This window comes from Dipodomys merriami, unplaced genomic scaffold (assembly GCF_024711535.1).
Source record: "Dipodomys merriami isolate MVZ:Mamm:240054 unplaced genomic scaffold, mDipMer1.0.p SCAF_2, whole genome shotgun sequence".
NCBI classification, from domain to species: domain Eukaryota; kingdom Metazoa; phylum Chordata; class Mammalia; order Rodentia; family Heteromyidae; genus Dipodomys; species Dipodomys merriami.
The window spans coordinates 112,121,739-112,135,333 of record NW_027203381.1 but is presented as its reverse complement, the minus strand read 5'-3'; the positions used below and the strand labels follow the sequence as shown (position 1 = coordinate 112,135,333).

General features: G+C 36.8%; 1 protein-coding gene across 1 annotated transcript; it reads left to right on the top strand.

Annotated features, from left to right (window-relative positions):
* The first annotated feature begins 10,038 nt into the window (after positions 1-10,038).
* Cldn17 (claudin 17) lies at positions 10,039-10,737 on the top strand. Its single transcript, XM_070028780.1, has one exon. The coding sequence runs from the start codon at positions 10,039-10,041 to the stop codon at positions 10,735-10,737; it is 699 nt and encodes a 232-aa protein (XP_069884881.1).
* The last annotated feature ends 2,858 nt before the right edge of the window (positions 10,738-13,595 follow it).

Here is a 13,595-nt window from a genome sequence, read left to right as displayed (position 1 = left end):
TCTTTTGTCATATCTCTACTAGTGACAGATGGTAGAAAGCTATTTTCAGATAGATACCAAAATATCTGTGAAGTTTGTGTATTATTATTTTGCCTGATAGTTACAAACAGAAGTATTCATATTTGCTTAAACACAAAATTTAAAAAAAAATTGACACTGGAGACAAACTAGAGAATATTCACTGAATAAGGAATTTTCTTATATACTTATTATGTTAGGCTATTTCAATTTTCACTATTGTAATAGGGCTTGATCCTCAATTCTTTTAAAAAATGTTATTGGAAAGGTGATAAAGAGAGGGATTATAGTTACACAAACCAGGTAATGAATACATTTCTTTTTGAACAGTGTCATCTCTTTACTTGGTTTTTCCTGATAGCCAATTCTAAAAATGGTCTTATAGAAAAAAATATTACAAAGTAGAAGTATGCTCATAGTATAAACTTAATTGAAATGATAGGTTATTCACTTTTTAATTCAATAGTCATCTTGTACTAACTTGTTAGATTTTTTTTTACTTGTTATCAAGAGAATAAATAATAAAAGACATCTGTTTTTATTGAGTTTGCACAACAAACAGTAGTGAATATTTGGGTCTAAATATGAGAATGTGGGCTGGGAAGGTGGCTCAGTTGTAGAGTGCTTCTCTTGCATGCATGAGGCCCTGGGTTCAATTCCTCAGCATCACATAAGCAGAAAAAGCCAGACGTGGTGCTCTGGCTCAAGTGGTAGAGCGCTAGCCTTGAGCTGAAGAGCTCAGGGACAGCACCCAGGTTCAGAGTTCAGGCCCCATGACTGGCAAAAAAAAGAGAATGTGTGTGCATATATACCAGATAGCAGATATAATGTATATTTCTTGCTGTATGAACTGAGAAGATTAAAAGAATTTGACCACAGTAGACATAAACTCAAGTAAAAATCTCGTTGTTTATTAATACCATTCTTATATAACAGTAACGAAGGCTGCTTAGAGATATGGCTACTTATAAGACTGGAACTGAAACTATATAAAATGACTATAAGGTACTTTATGCTCATGGAAAATAAAGAAGTCACAAGAGACAACTGAAAAAATTTCTAATAGCCTTTACTGGAAAAATTTAAGAAAGGAGACTAAAATAAAAGGAGACTAAAATACAAGGTAAATAAAATAAAAGGAAAATAAAGGAATGCCAGATTCTATCTCAAAGGAAAATAAATACCATGCTTCCATTTTGATATAAATAAATAATTTAATGAACAAATAAATAGGGGAACAGAGGCAAATGTCCTATACACAAGCATTCTAAATAATTTCTGTAAGTATCCTACTTTTAAATGTGTACCATGTACAATGCTCTCCAAGAAAGGTGGTAAGTAGGAAAGGATAATTGTATAGTGGAGAGCCCTGACAGACCTCACTCCAACAAAATTGAGCAAGGTCAATTATCAATAGCCAAACATCAGGTTGATTACACGTATCCTGGATATGGTGAGATGAAAACTATACTTTGCCTAGGTGATCTTCTTCCCTCTACTTCCTTTGATTTTCAATCCCCCGTTTATGACAAAGGGACCAGACAAATTCCAACACAAGAGCATCCACCAAAATGATGGAGCAGTATTTTCTCAAGGTCATCACCAATAAGAACAACATGACAAATGCCATGGTAAAGAGAAGACAGGAGAGATAGTACCTCAGAACAGAAGAAAGATTCTAGCTAAAATCTAGGGAGGCAGGCACAGGTTATTAATTTTGTTTAAAGTATGGAAAAGCTATTTGTTATATCAACTAAGATAACTCACATTAACTGCCTTCTTTATGTAAATGAAGAAGTAGACTAGGATAGTATTTAGTATTTTTCAGTTTATATATACAGCAACTAGAGAGTTAGCAAAATGTTTAGGGATCTATCCTGGTGTTAAGCTGTTTTAGTTACATGGGGTTATTTGGAAGGCAACTGTACTGATGTACTACCACATGATTGCATGCTTTAGATGAGCACTATGTGGAAGATTGCACTGACCCAAGAAATTACTCAAAGTGGAAACATTGAATTTATTATGGGTCCGATATGCCTCTGGCTTCTTTGAAATTGACTTGTCCAAATGTTAGAATATTTTGTCTACATAATCTGCCTACTGGTTAAATTAATGTTATTATTTATGTAGATGTGATTTTATAATGAGACATGATTATTTGCATATAGTAAAATTCAATTGTACTTTCTTAAATTATGAGAAAAAGTAAAATATGATCACCACACACAGTTCCAAATCCAATGAGTGGGACAGTAAGTCTTTGTAATATACAGAACCAAATAATACCAAATAAAAGAAAAAACTTGCTGAAATTTTCTCAAATCAATCCAAGAGAAATTAATGCAAGGATCAGAGATGACCTTTGTACAGCTCATTAAAAGTGTAGAAGAAAATACACAATAAATACCAACAGCTTTTAATTTGCCAGCATTTCACGTATGCATTGTTCTGAAATGTGTTGGCTCATCAGAATATTGGATGAGGTTAAAAACAATCTCACTGTTAAGATGAAAAAATTGACAGTGATAAATGTATGTTTAAAATAATGGTACATCACACTTGACATATAGTAAGTAAAAGTTGAGGACTTGTCATTATGAAAGTATTTATCTCTTCTAGTAATCAAAACTTGCACATCAGTATCAAAAATTCAAGGTTATCTATGAAATCAAAACTGATTTTATCACAAGTGCTGCTTGTACTTACTTTATTAATTGTATTAGTTTTGTAGTTTTATAAGAACTACAGACACATTTATACTATGTCTAGTGTATAAACATAATTGAAGTAATATTATATCATTCAAGATTTTTTAAACATCTTTTCAGGTGTATTTGAACATAATTCATTGCTAAGCACTATGCTAATGATCTGGGTGAGGTGTTTTCATTTATGACTGATAAATATCAGACCCTTACTTTTAAAGATAACATTGCCTAATTGCACAGAGATTACAACAATGAATTCCTTTTTTTTATTTCAAAGATTTTTTTTTACCGCCTACTCATCTAGAACTAAGATTAACAGGAATGTTTACAGAAATACAATATGTTCTTGTCAAGAAGTAGAACTTTAAATTCACTATCAAGATTCCAAAGCACTGTTTGGAGAGAGGAGGTTAAAGTGCATGCTACCAATCCATTCATAACATTAGTAGCTTTCAGCTCTAACTACAGGGAGAGTCACTTATGGCTGATGTCTGCACGCAGCTCTGTTGGTTTAGTTGGATTGATAGGGGAAGTTATATGGTTAATGAGACACCCTAGATGATAACAATTAAAGTAAAACCAAAACAGTGGAAAAGAAAAAAAATCTTCAAGCAGGTTTTCTGCTTCCAGTAAGCATGTATTATCATATGGGGAGGGGTGCTTTTGTAACACTAAAAGGAAAACTGGGACAAGAGAACCCTGTCCCGAAGGGTTCTGGTTTAATAGTTGTGGGAGGAGCTCTAGTAAATTTTTCAAGAGCTCTTCTAATGTGAAGTCAGCTTTGAGTGTCACTGATCAAAAGTGTAGGATGTGTACACCTGGCTGACATTCCATAAGCTTCTCTAAAAGAAGAAATACTCATAAATCGTGTCTACAAACCATGTGTCCAGTATATATTGTGAGGTGTTGATAGTGTTGTTCCATAACTAAAGAGATTTCTTTCTGATGTCAGAAGTGAAGTTATACAATGCCTAAAATAATATGTGGTTTTATTAGTTTTGGTTTTGGTTTTTATTAGTGTAGTTGCTTTTGGTTTTTCATAGATACTACATTGCTGCCCAAAATATCAGGTGAAAATTCTTGGCCAATATTTAGCAAAGTTATTTTGCAGGCAAAACTTACAGGATTTCCCTTTCTATTTCCTGCCCTTGTTTTTAAATTGTCCCTTGTGACTGACAAGTTACCATTCTCATTTTCACAAGTCTTTTACTTCAGCAGCCATTTTACATGGAAAGAAAAGAGCAAAAAGAGAAGAAGAAAGACAAAAGGAAGACAAATCCAAAGATTTATATAACGCACACAGGTTTGTGGTCTTTTGGAGTACATGTTGGGGTTTCCTTACTGGGTTTAACAAGAAGACTCATTTGTAATATCAGAATGTAAGTAGACTTCAAACTTAGAAATTTGAGTTGATAATTCAAGGTAACAGGAAAATTTGACTGATTAGCAGATGGTAGTACCTTAATTTAGATGGATTTTAGATTACCCCTAAATGCATTTCTAGAATCAGCTGGATGGTTTTCAACAAATGAAGTAATATTCCATTATACCAATCCAATGTTGAGCTATGTAGAAAAGTACTAAAACTGCAAATTTTCTAACTTAGATATAAATAAATAGCAAACCTCAAATTAGGAAAGGGCCTAAGCAAAACATTGCATTGACGAATCAATTCATGATCCATTTAAGTAATATTTTTGGGGGTGCCAACAATGATGAAGGAATCTATATTTTGCCCAGAGAATCTATTGGCAAAAGCAGTAAGACACAATCTTCATTGTTACAGAAACTAAATCCCATATGGGAAACATCTTACACAAATATGAATAGAAATAGTATATAGAACAACTATAGAATATAGTAATAAGTAATGAATAGAAATAGCATGTAGCCTAAGTATATGAATTTATGAAAACTGCCTTAGATAAATGTATTAATAAAAAGTAAAGCAATGTCCGCAATGGGGACAATGTGAAGCTGAAAGACCCTGTAGAACTCAGGACATGTGTCCCCTGTGAGAAAATTTGAATCAAAATCCTAAGGAAAATAAGTAATAATCAAATGAGCAATTTGTATGTGTTACTTGGGCTGCTGCTGATGGTAAAGTTATATGTAGTAGAAGGCAGAATGCAAATGAAAATAATAATAAAGTAGCTGTATGTGTTAGCATACATGTGTGTATGCTAACAGGTATGAACATACCTACCTACCTACATACATACATATATGAACATACCTACTAATTGATCTAATAGATTTGCCGTTAATCCCTGAGCTGACCACTGAGGAAGATAGGTTTGATACTTTCAAAATAGACAAACAGTGAAATAGGAAAAATCAGAACATTTTCTGTCAGGAAACCCCTGAAAATGGAGAAGAGCAGGATGATTTGGGGTTGATTTGTGCATCTTTGATTTCCCTCTTGAGGTTATAACTCTTCCTTTGCTTACTTGCAGCAAGTAAACATTTTCTACACAGTCCAGAAAATTCTTCCACTGAACTTAGACACCTTAAAAATACTGCAAGAGGACATGATTATAGAGAAACTCTACCAGTCTTACTGTCAGATTCCTCTCCTTCATTGTGATAATTTGTTGATAGTATGAGCTTGTGTATGATAGTCCAGTCCAGATCATTCCTTTGAGCTTCAACATATCTCATTCTTTACATTGTTTACTAGGATGACTGACACACAACCCAGACTTTGCATCTGAAAATGGAATGCTTTATCTTTTCCTTAGAAGTCACTCATTCCTTGGGTGCCTCATACATCAAGGAAGGCACCACTGGGTACAATTACACTCACAACCATGATATCACAATTACCTGTTCCCTACTGCTGATCCATTGCTCATCTTTAGCATTTGAATCTCCTATACAGAAGAAAGATTCATCTCTATCTCCTCTTTGGTGCTTCTCTAACTCAGCTTTCGTGGTCTCTTTTCTAAGTGGTTTCATCATACTCACTTTGTTGTTGCTTTTTTTCCATTTTCTTCAAATATCCCTATTCTTTTGTGATTGGTGGCTTTTTTGCCCTTGTTATCTTAATGTTGACTTGAAACTTGACAGTGTCCGTTTCATGCTTAAAGTCTAAACTGGACTTTGCATTAATCTTAGATTACTAAATGACAAACACAGACTTGAATATCAATTTCTTACCTATATTCACTGCCTCAATTCTCACACACACACTCATGTGTCTAAGACCCAATCTCGCATGGCTATAGAGCTTTACATATACAGGTTCTGCTTTGCAGATTGTGGGATTTGTTTCCTAATCTTTGCCTGGTTATCTGGCTAACTCCTATCCATATTTCCTTCATCTTATGTTGAAAGCTGAGATCACTTCTGTTTATACTCTGCTTATACCTTATTTTCATACCCATGGATATAGCTACACTTTCAATGATATGTGTTATAGCAATTGCTTAATAGTTACTGCATTCACTAAGATATAAACTCTGTAAGAACATGACACTGAGCCACATGATGAACTAAGTTTTAAATTTTGGCAGGGACCAAGCTGAAGAATTTTTTTTCATGTTGTCATTTCTTTGCATATTAGCTTGGAGGTAGTGGAGAACTATTGGAAATTGCTATGGGTGATGGTAACATCTTCAGATTTGGGCTCATCAAGTCTTCATGACTGCTAAGCAAAATTTGTACTAGGAAAGTCTTAGGCCAGAGGCAATGAGACTAAGAACGATGTTATTGAAATGATGCAGATATTGAAAATATGAATTAAAGACTAGCAGTGTAAGGAGAGAAAACATACTTAATAAATTAGCAGAAAGTATTGGTCAGTACTTGAATTCCCTGTGAAGCTGGCAATAAAGTGGAGATATGTGTGTTGTGTTTTCTATGGGATCAATAACTGAAAAGAAGGTAAGAAAGAGGGTCAAACATGGAGAGACGTGAACTTGTGACTCTTCAGTGAGGTCTGGAGCTACTATTGATCCTGAGATTTAACTTCCAGTTAGACTGGTCAAGCTTGACTTCACATCCCTGATTGATCAGTCAGTGGAGGTGGGCGCGTCCTGCAGGAGTGAAGAATGATTTGGGAAGATGTCTACTTCAGGCAGCATCAGAAGGACACCTGGGGCTTGAGCAGAGGGCTTTCGCTGCAGCCTGCTCAGCAGCTGCAACAAGCAGCTGGGTAGAATGTCAGTGTCTACTCCAGATTCATATTGGTTGAGGGATTGAGATTAAAAACAAAATGAAAAAGAGTAACAATCATAAACAAAGAGACCACGGTGAAAGATAACAGATTCAGATCTTCCCATTTGATAGGAGATAGTTGAAGTAGTGTTCACACACAAGGCTCAAGAGGGTGAACGTGGGTGAGAGGAGTATTGAAGTATATATTCATTGGGCGTATGGAAGTATGGATGGAATCTGGGAAGAAACAATTAAACCCAAGAAATGTAACTAAGGGAAAGAAGAGTCTGAGGATGTGCAGCTAGAGAAGGAATAAGTGTATCACAAAACAAAAATAAATGAGACTAAGAGTAAAAGAAAAGCTTTCCTCTGTGCTTGCACACATCCTCTAATGTAATGTTCAAAGCAACCCAATGAACTTGCCGATGATGATGATGATGATGATGATGATGATGATGATGATGATGATGATGATGATGATGATGATGGTGATGATGATGATGATGGTGATGATGATGATGGTGATGGTGATGATGGTGATGATGGTGATGATGGTAATAATGGTGATGCTGCTGCTGCTGCTGCTGCTGATTTTGTAGAACAGTCTGTTTGGAGAGGGCCCCAAGTACGGTCATCATGGGTGACTAAAGGCATCAAACAAAGACTGAACCTGGTCACAGAACACAAGTCCTTCACTGCCTCAGACAAGGACAGTGACTGGTTGTTACTTTGAGGCCCAGAAAGTACAACTCTGAAAGCATTGTGTTTTAATAGTACGTGGGATTGGGGAGATCTATAAAATTCATTAAGTGCTAGAAGTTAGACTGCACTGTATGGTGTAGCAGAAAATGGAAGTGGACCTAAAGATGTACAGGGATACATAGCAGTGAGTGGAGATGATGGAATTTTTAAATGGAAGAGAAATGAATGTTTATATTAGAAAAGACAATTCAGAAAGAGGCCGAGGGAAGAGTGCAAAGGAGGAAATGATTGATGGAGCAAGGGAAAGTCTCAGAGAAGGCAGGAGAGGGTAAGTATTACAGAAAAGTTGGACAGGAAAGAAGTTTTTCTTCCTTAGTTTTAAAGGAGAAAAGAAGTAATTGACAATGGACTTTGGCGATGATGGGTGAAAAATAAAATAAGAACTCCTACATTATTTATGTTTCTCAGGTTAATCTTACATTCAAGATGTAGCTCTGTATTCTAAAAGTAAACACATGCACTCACTGTTGTTTGCTTGGAAGATGTTTACTTTACAGATGCTGTCACCGCTGGAAAATAAAGTAATTAGAAAAGACCAACAAACTGGAAATTTCCAGGACAAAAACATAAATGAAGATAGGACTGAAAAATGTGATGGAATGAGGAAGAAGAACATGGAAGAGGAAAGAGAAGCTACATTCTCCAAGTCTGAGAAGCAGGGGACAATCTTGACAGGGTGAGGGTTGATCAAGCCTTGTGTCTCCAAACCAGAACACGGGTCTGGGAAAGGCCTTCACCCTGAGCTGGGGGAGGAAACTGTCAACTACATGAAGTGATTTGTTTCCTTGATGCTTCACACTTCTGGGAGAGGGAGTTCTCAGACCGTCCATTTAGAAAGTACAATTGCTTTTCATATTTCTCCATTTACTTAATGAGCTCCTAAAATCTGGGTGATCCTGGGCCACCCCTGAACTCTCTGGCCTCAGATGACTGACGGTGGAACCCTCTGGAAACTGTAGAGCTTCCCAGGCAAAGGCTGCTGGGTCTACTTCCCCCCAGGTGCATTCCTCATCCTCAAAATGGATTCCTGTGGGATGTAGAAAAGAGATAGGAAAGAAAGACTCCTACTTCCCACATGAATCCCCCCAGTGTCTGCTCAAGGATAGTGAAGAATGACAATGGAACCCTTAGACAATGGGATCATCCTCACCTGAATTCTCTTTGCTAGGAGACTACTTAAACTGTGGAAGAGGTAGTGCTACAGTCGGATTTAGTCATACGATAAATGTTTGAGAAAAGCAATGGTCCCTCCTTTATTTATTTTGAATCAGACTAGGCATAGAGCGGGTGGGGAGCATAGTAAGACGCCTGGGTTTGTTCTTGCTCAGTTTCAACATGTTTCTCCTCCAACAAGCACCATATATAGACTTCATTTGGTAACTATGTCAAGTACAGAGTGCAAGCCTGGTTTCTTTGGCAACACCTGCCAGCCCTAAAATGTTTTCTCTTATCGAATTTGAACTCATTTCATAGTTAATTGGAAAGACAACTGTCATAGGACTCTGAAAATGAAATAGATGCTTTTGATTTCCTAACCTATGATGTAGTGCAAGGTGTCAATGGAGACATCTAATGAAAGTTTATACACTAACCATCTTTCAGCAGAGGGAGAGGCAATTCTTAGCAGTTAATAGAATAATTGCTAGTCCATCCAAACCAGCCTTTCTTGATCTTCTTTTCTAGATCTGAAAAATAGCTATGAAAAATTGAATTTCTCACTTAAGACACCTCCTAACTCTCCATAGGTTTAATAGAAGTTTAGAATGGAATACCTAAGCATTTTTATCCTGAAGTCTTTATTAAGACTAGAATTATTTAACCATCTTCAAGAAAGGCAGCTTATACAAGAAGGAAGCAAGAGCTAGCCAAAAGTCTAAAATGTTTTTCAATTGCTCTCTAAAGAACAAGCATGGCTTTGAGCTTATCTGTAGTTGTAGTTTAACACATATATTTATACTTTCCATATCAGAGTGAGTTACAGAGAGGAAGTACTCAGCTCTGTAATTAGCAATCCACAATGGAAGCTTTGACACTTAATTATAGCACTACTAAGACAATAATAATATGAGGAATACTGAAGTTGAATGCAGTATTTCTTGACACACCTCTACCTACCTCCTTATTGGCTGGGAAAAAATTATATATGACAGTGAATAATCCACGCAGCAGTGACTATGTGTGAACAAAGACCGCCTGCATTTTCAACAGGTCCTTCTAGTTAGGATCAAGTTCACTCTCCACTGCTGATTTAGACGCAAATACAATGGACAGCCCCGGCAAAGATCCTCCCTCATCAAAGACGACTCTAGAATCCAACAGCCCTCCACGTCCTGCAATTTGAGCATCTTCTAAGACGAGCCAGGTTGAACCAGTCTTCAAAGTCCAGACCATGGCATTTTATCCACTACAAGTTGCTGGGCTGGTTCTTGGGTTCTTTGGCATGGTCGGGACCCTTGCCACAACCCTTCTGCCTCAGTGGAGAGTATCAGCTTTTATTGGCAGCAATATTATTATCTTTGAGAGGATCTGGGAAGGGCTCTGGATGAACTGCATCCAACAAGCCAGGGTGACGTTGCAGTGCAAGTTTTATGACTCGTTGTTGGCACTCCCGCCTGTCCTGGAAGCAGCGAGGGCCCTCATGTGCGTGGCTGTGGCTCTCTCCTTCAGCGCGCTCCTGATTGGAATCAGTGGCATGAAGCAGATCCAGTGCACGAGCACCGACGAGAGAGTCAAGGCATACCTTCTGGGAGCTTCAGGAGTCCTCTTTATCCTGACTGGCATCTTTGTTCTGATCCCAGTATCCTGGACAGCTAATATCATCATCCGGGATTTCTACAACCCAGCCATCCACGTGGGTCAGAAACGAGAGCTGGGAGCAGCCCTCTTCCTGGGCTGGTTGACGGTGGCTGTGCTCTTCATTGGAGGGGGCCTGCTCTGCGGGTACTGCTGCTGCAACAGGAAGCAGCGATGGCGCAGGTACCCGGCCCCTGCGCGCCTGGCACCCCGTGCGCCCCCTGTGCCCTGCACCAACCAACAGAAGAATGCGACCGGGACCGCGCTCAGGAAGACCTCCACCAGCTATGTCTAGAGCTTGCGCTCTAGCCAACTCTGCATGACGCTTTTTAGAAAGCCCTGCCAGAAACTGTAAGTAAGTCAGGCAGGAGAACTTCCTTTATGACTGTTTAAATAGAGATGGAAATTTTAACTTTTCACCGGAGGCAGGAATGTAAATTACCTACTTGGACATGCTTATCTCTTGTGTAGTAAATGAATTCATTATTGTTAGACTCAACCTCATATTCTCTGTGTGTGTGTGTATGTGTATGTGTGTGTGTGTGTGTGTCCAAAACATCAGGTCAAATCAGAGTCATTAATTGATAAGCAATGGCAAACTACTCTCTTCTGCCTGTGCTATATTTTTGGATGAGAAATGCAAAATTTGCCACTGGTAATCCAAAGCAATAAAGCCTACATGCATTTAAAAGCATACACTGTTCATTTTTTTCTTATACATAATAATAGTGTCTTTATAATTTTTTGAAAGCAATTGTCTTGGAAAATTGTATACAACAAATAATGATTTTGGTGTTGACTGTGTCAAAATATGAATATCCTTGCCCACTGCAAATGCTTCATTTATTCCTTTGGGAAAAATCTCTGAAAAACTATATATTTAGGTTGTGTAAGATGTTGAATTTTATAGTGTAGAGTTTCTACAGCTAAACTTGCTTAGAAGTATATACTCAAAGAAAATAAGTTATAAATGAAAAATAATAAGCTTTGACAAGTATGGTTCCCACTTTCAAGTCAACAGAATTATCTGTCTTAATTAGGCATATAAATTTGAAGACTGAACACAATTCTTCCCAATGATTCCCATCATGAGTAGAGAATTGAAAGGTTAGAAGGGGAAGGGAAGGGTTTCAATTCCTTGTTTGTTTTTTCTTTAGTCATTGTACAGGTCTAAGCATGTAGAACAAAATGAAGAATCAAAGTAATGATTCAGAGAATTAGTTAGGATTAAATAAATACCTCCTTTTTATTCTCTAATAAAAAGTTAGTAATAGTGAAGGCATTTTGTTTCACTTGAATTATGAGCATCATTCTCTCAATTCTTTACTTCCCATGTATACATACCAAGACTAAAATATGGGGGGAATTTTGAGGGGAATGAGTAAAGACATGCATCAATCAAGTTCCTCTTAGGACTTGCTTCTATGTTAGCTCCAATATTTTGTGAATCAATGTTAATATATTCATTTTTAACTCTTTGAAAATTCTATTTATTTTTAAACAACAGCACTGAATTTACAATGTATACTTGCAACTGAAAATTGTTTGTTCACCATATATTTACTGTATGTTTATCTTTGTTGTACTAAAATAATAAAATAGTTATGTGGTGTTGATGTATTTAATTACTGCATCAATTTGAGAATGAATTTCTACCCTTAAAAGACAAGTTGGTAACTCAGAGACATTGAAACTCAAAGCTAGCTCTTGATGTCAAACCCTTACGACATTCCATAAGCCGAACAGCAAGCCTCCAATAACTTGGGTAACACCTATATACTATGAAACTTCCTCAGGAACATTAGGGATATTTAAATGGCAAGGGCCACACAGGTATAAATTTCTGCAAGGAATTGCAATAACATAAATAAGATTGGGACTTCGATGAATTTTTCCTCAGATTATTTTCTTTCAACAGAAAGACCTAATATTGGTTCTCCTGAAAAGGAGTCATTTATCTTATGCAGTCGAGTAAGTAAGACAACAAGACAAGCAAGATATATGCTTAAAGGTTGCCAGGGAATCATTTATCTTACCTTTGGGCTCACCTAGAAGCAATTAGCCTTACAAGGATAGGTTCTTCATTCTGAATTGAAGTATGTTATTCTGCTGGCCAGAGGATCAAACAGGACAAAGGTTTAACACCAGGTGAAATCCTACAATAACATTAGCTCCCAAAAATGGGACAAAAATTCAAGAACTAAGAATTCTCTTGCTTGCCCTTTCATTAATCAAATTGTTCTTCTGAAAAGTTACTTCTGCATCCCTTACTGAGCTGTAATATTGGCTCTAGTACAATAAAAAGAAACTTTAGTTATTTTCGACAAATTTTACAAAATGAATTATGAATATAAGTCTCATACTATGATGCTGGGTATGTAAGAAACAATATATCTTCCTTTGCTGGAAGTTAACCACAATTCAGTTTCTTGGATATTCTCTCACTTATTACTCTCTGATGAAGTGATTGGCAGAATTCAGCATGGTGAGCCCAGGAAATCAGTCCAAGATGATTATGTAGACAGGTGTTTGAGAAGGTGCCTATTACATATTCTCTGCCATACTTGGCTACATTCCATATGATTTGTGTTTTCGGTTACTTGGACCAGTGGATTTTAACCCTGGCTCCATAGTACAATTGCATTGGGGAACTATGGAGTATACCAAGGCAGACCGTTATGAATTGTATTGATTTCTGCTATTATTCTTAAGAGTTATGGCCAAGAACTTGCCCTGCTGACATGATTAACAGCTGTTTGTGAACAATGCTGGAAGGACTTGCTCTTTCCCTCAAATGGTTGCCTTTTTAAAAAATAACATCTTACAAATCTCCCTTCTCCTTCCTCATTTTCTATAACCTAGTACAACTTCACAGAAAACTGCCCCAAAAGAAAGATACTTAAAGACTAAGCTCTTCAAGTCTAATTTTGCCTTTGGCTTCAAAAAGCTTCCAGTGAAATGCTTTGCTTCAGATAATCTAGAATGAAGAGTAAAAGGAAGAAATTGCAAAAATATAAAAAAAAATCATCAAAATATGAGCAAAAATACTGCTAATATTCTGATAAGTATTGGATGAATATTCGAGGAAACAATGTACGTACAGTATTATACTTTTGACATTTTAGATCTTTTCCTATCCCAGAAAGGATAGAA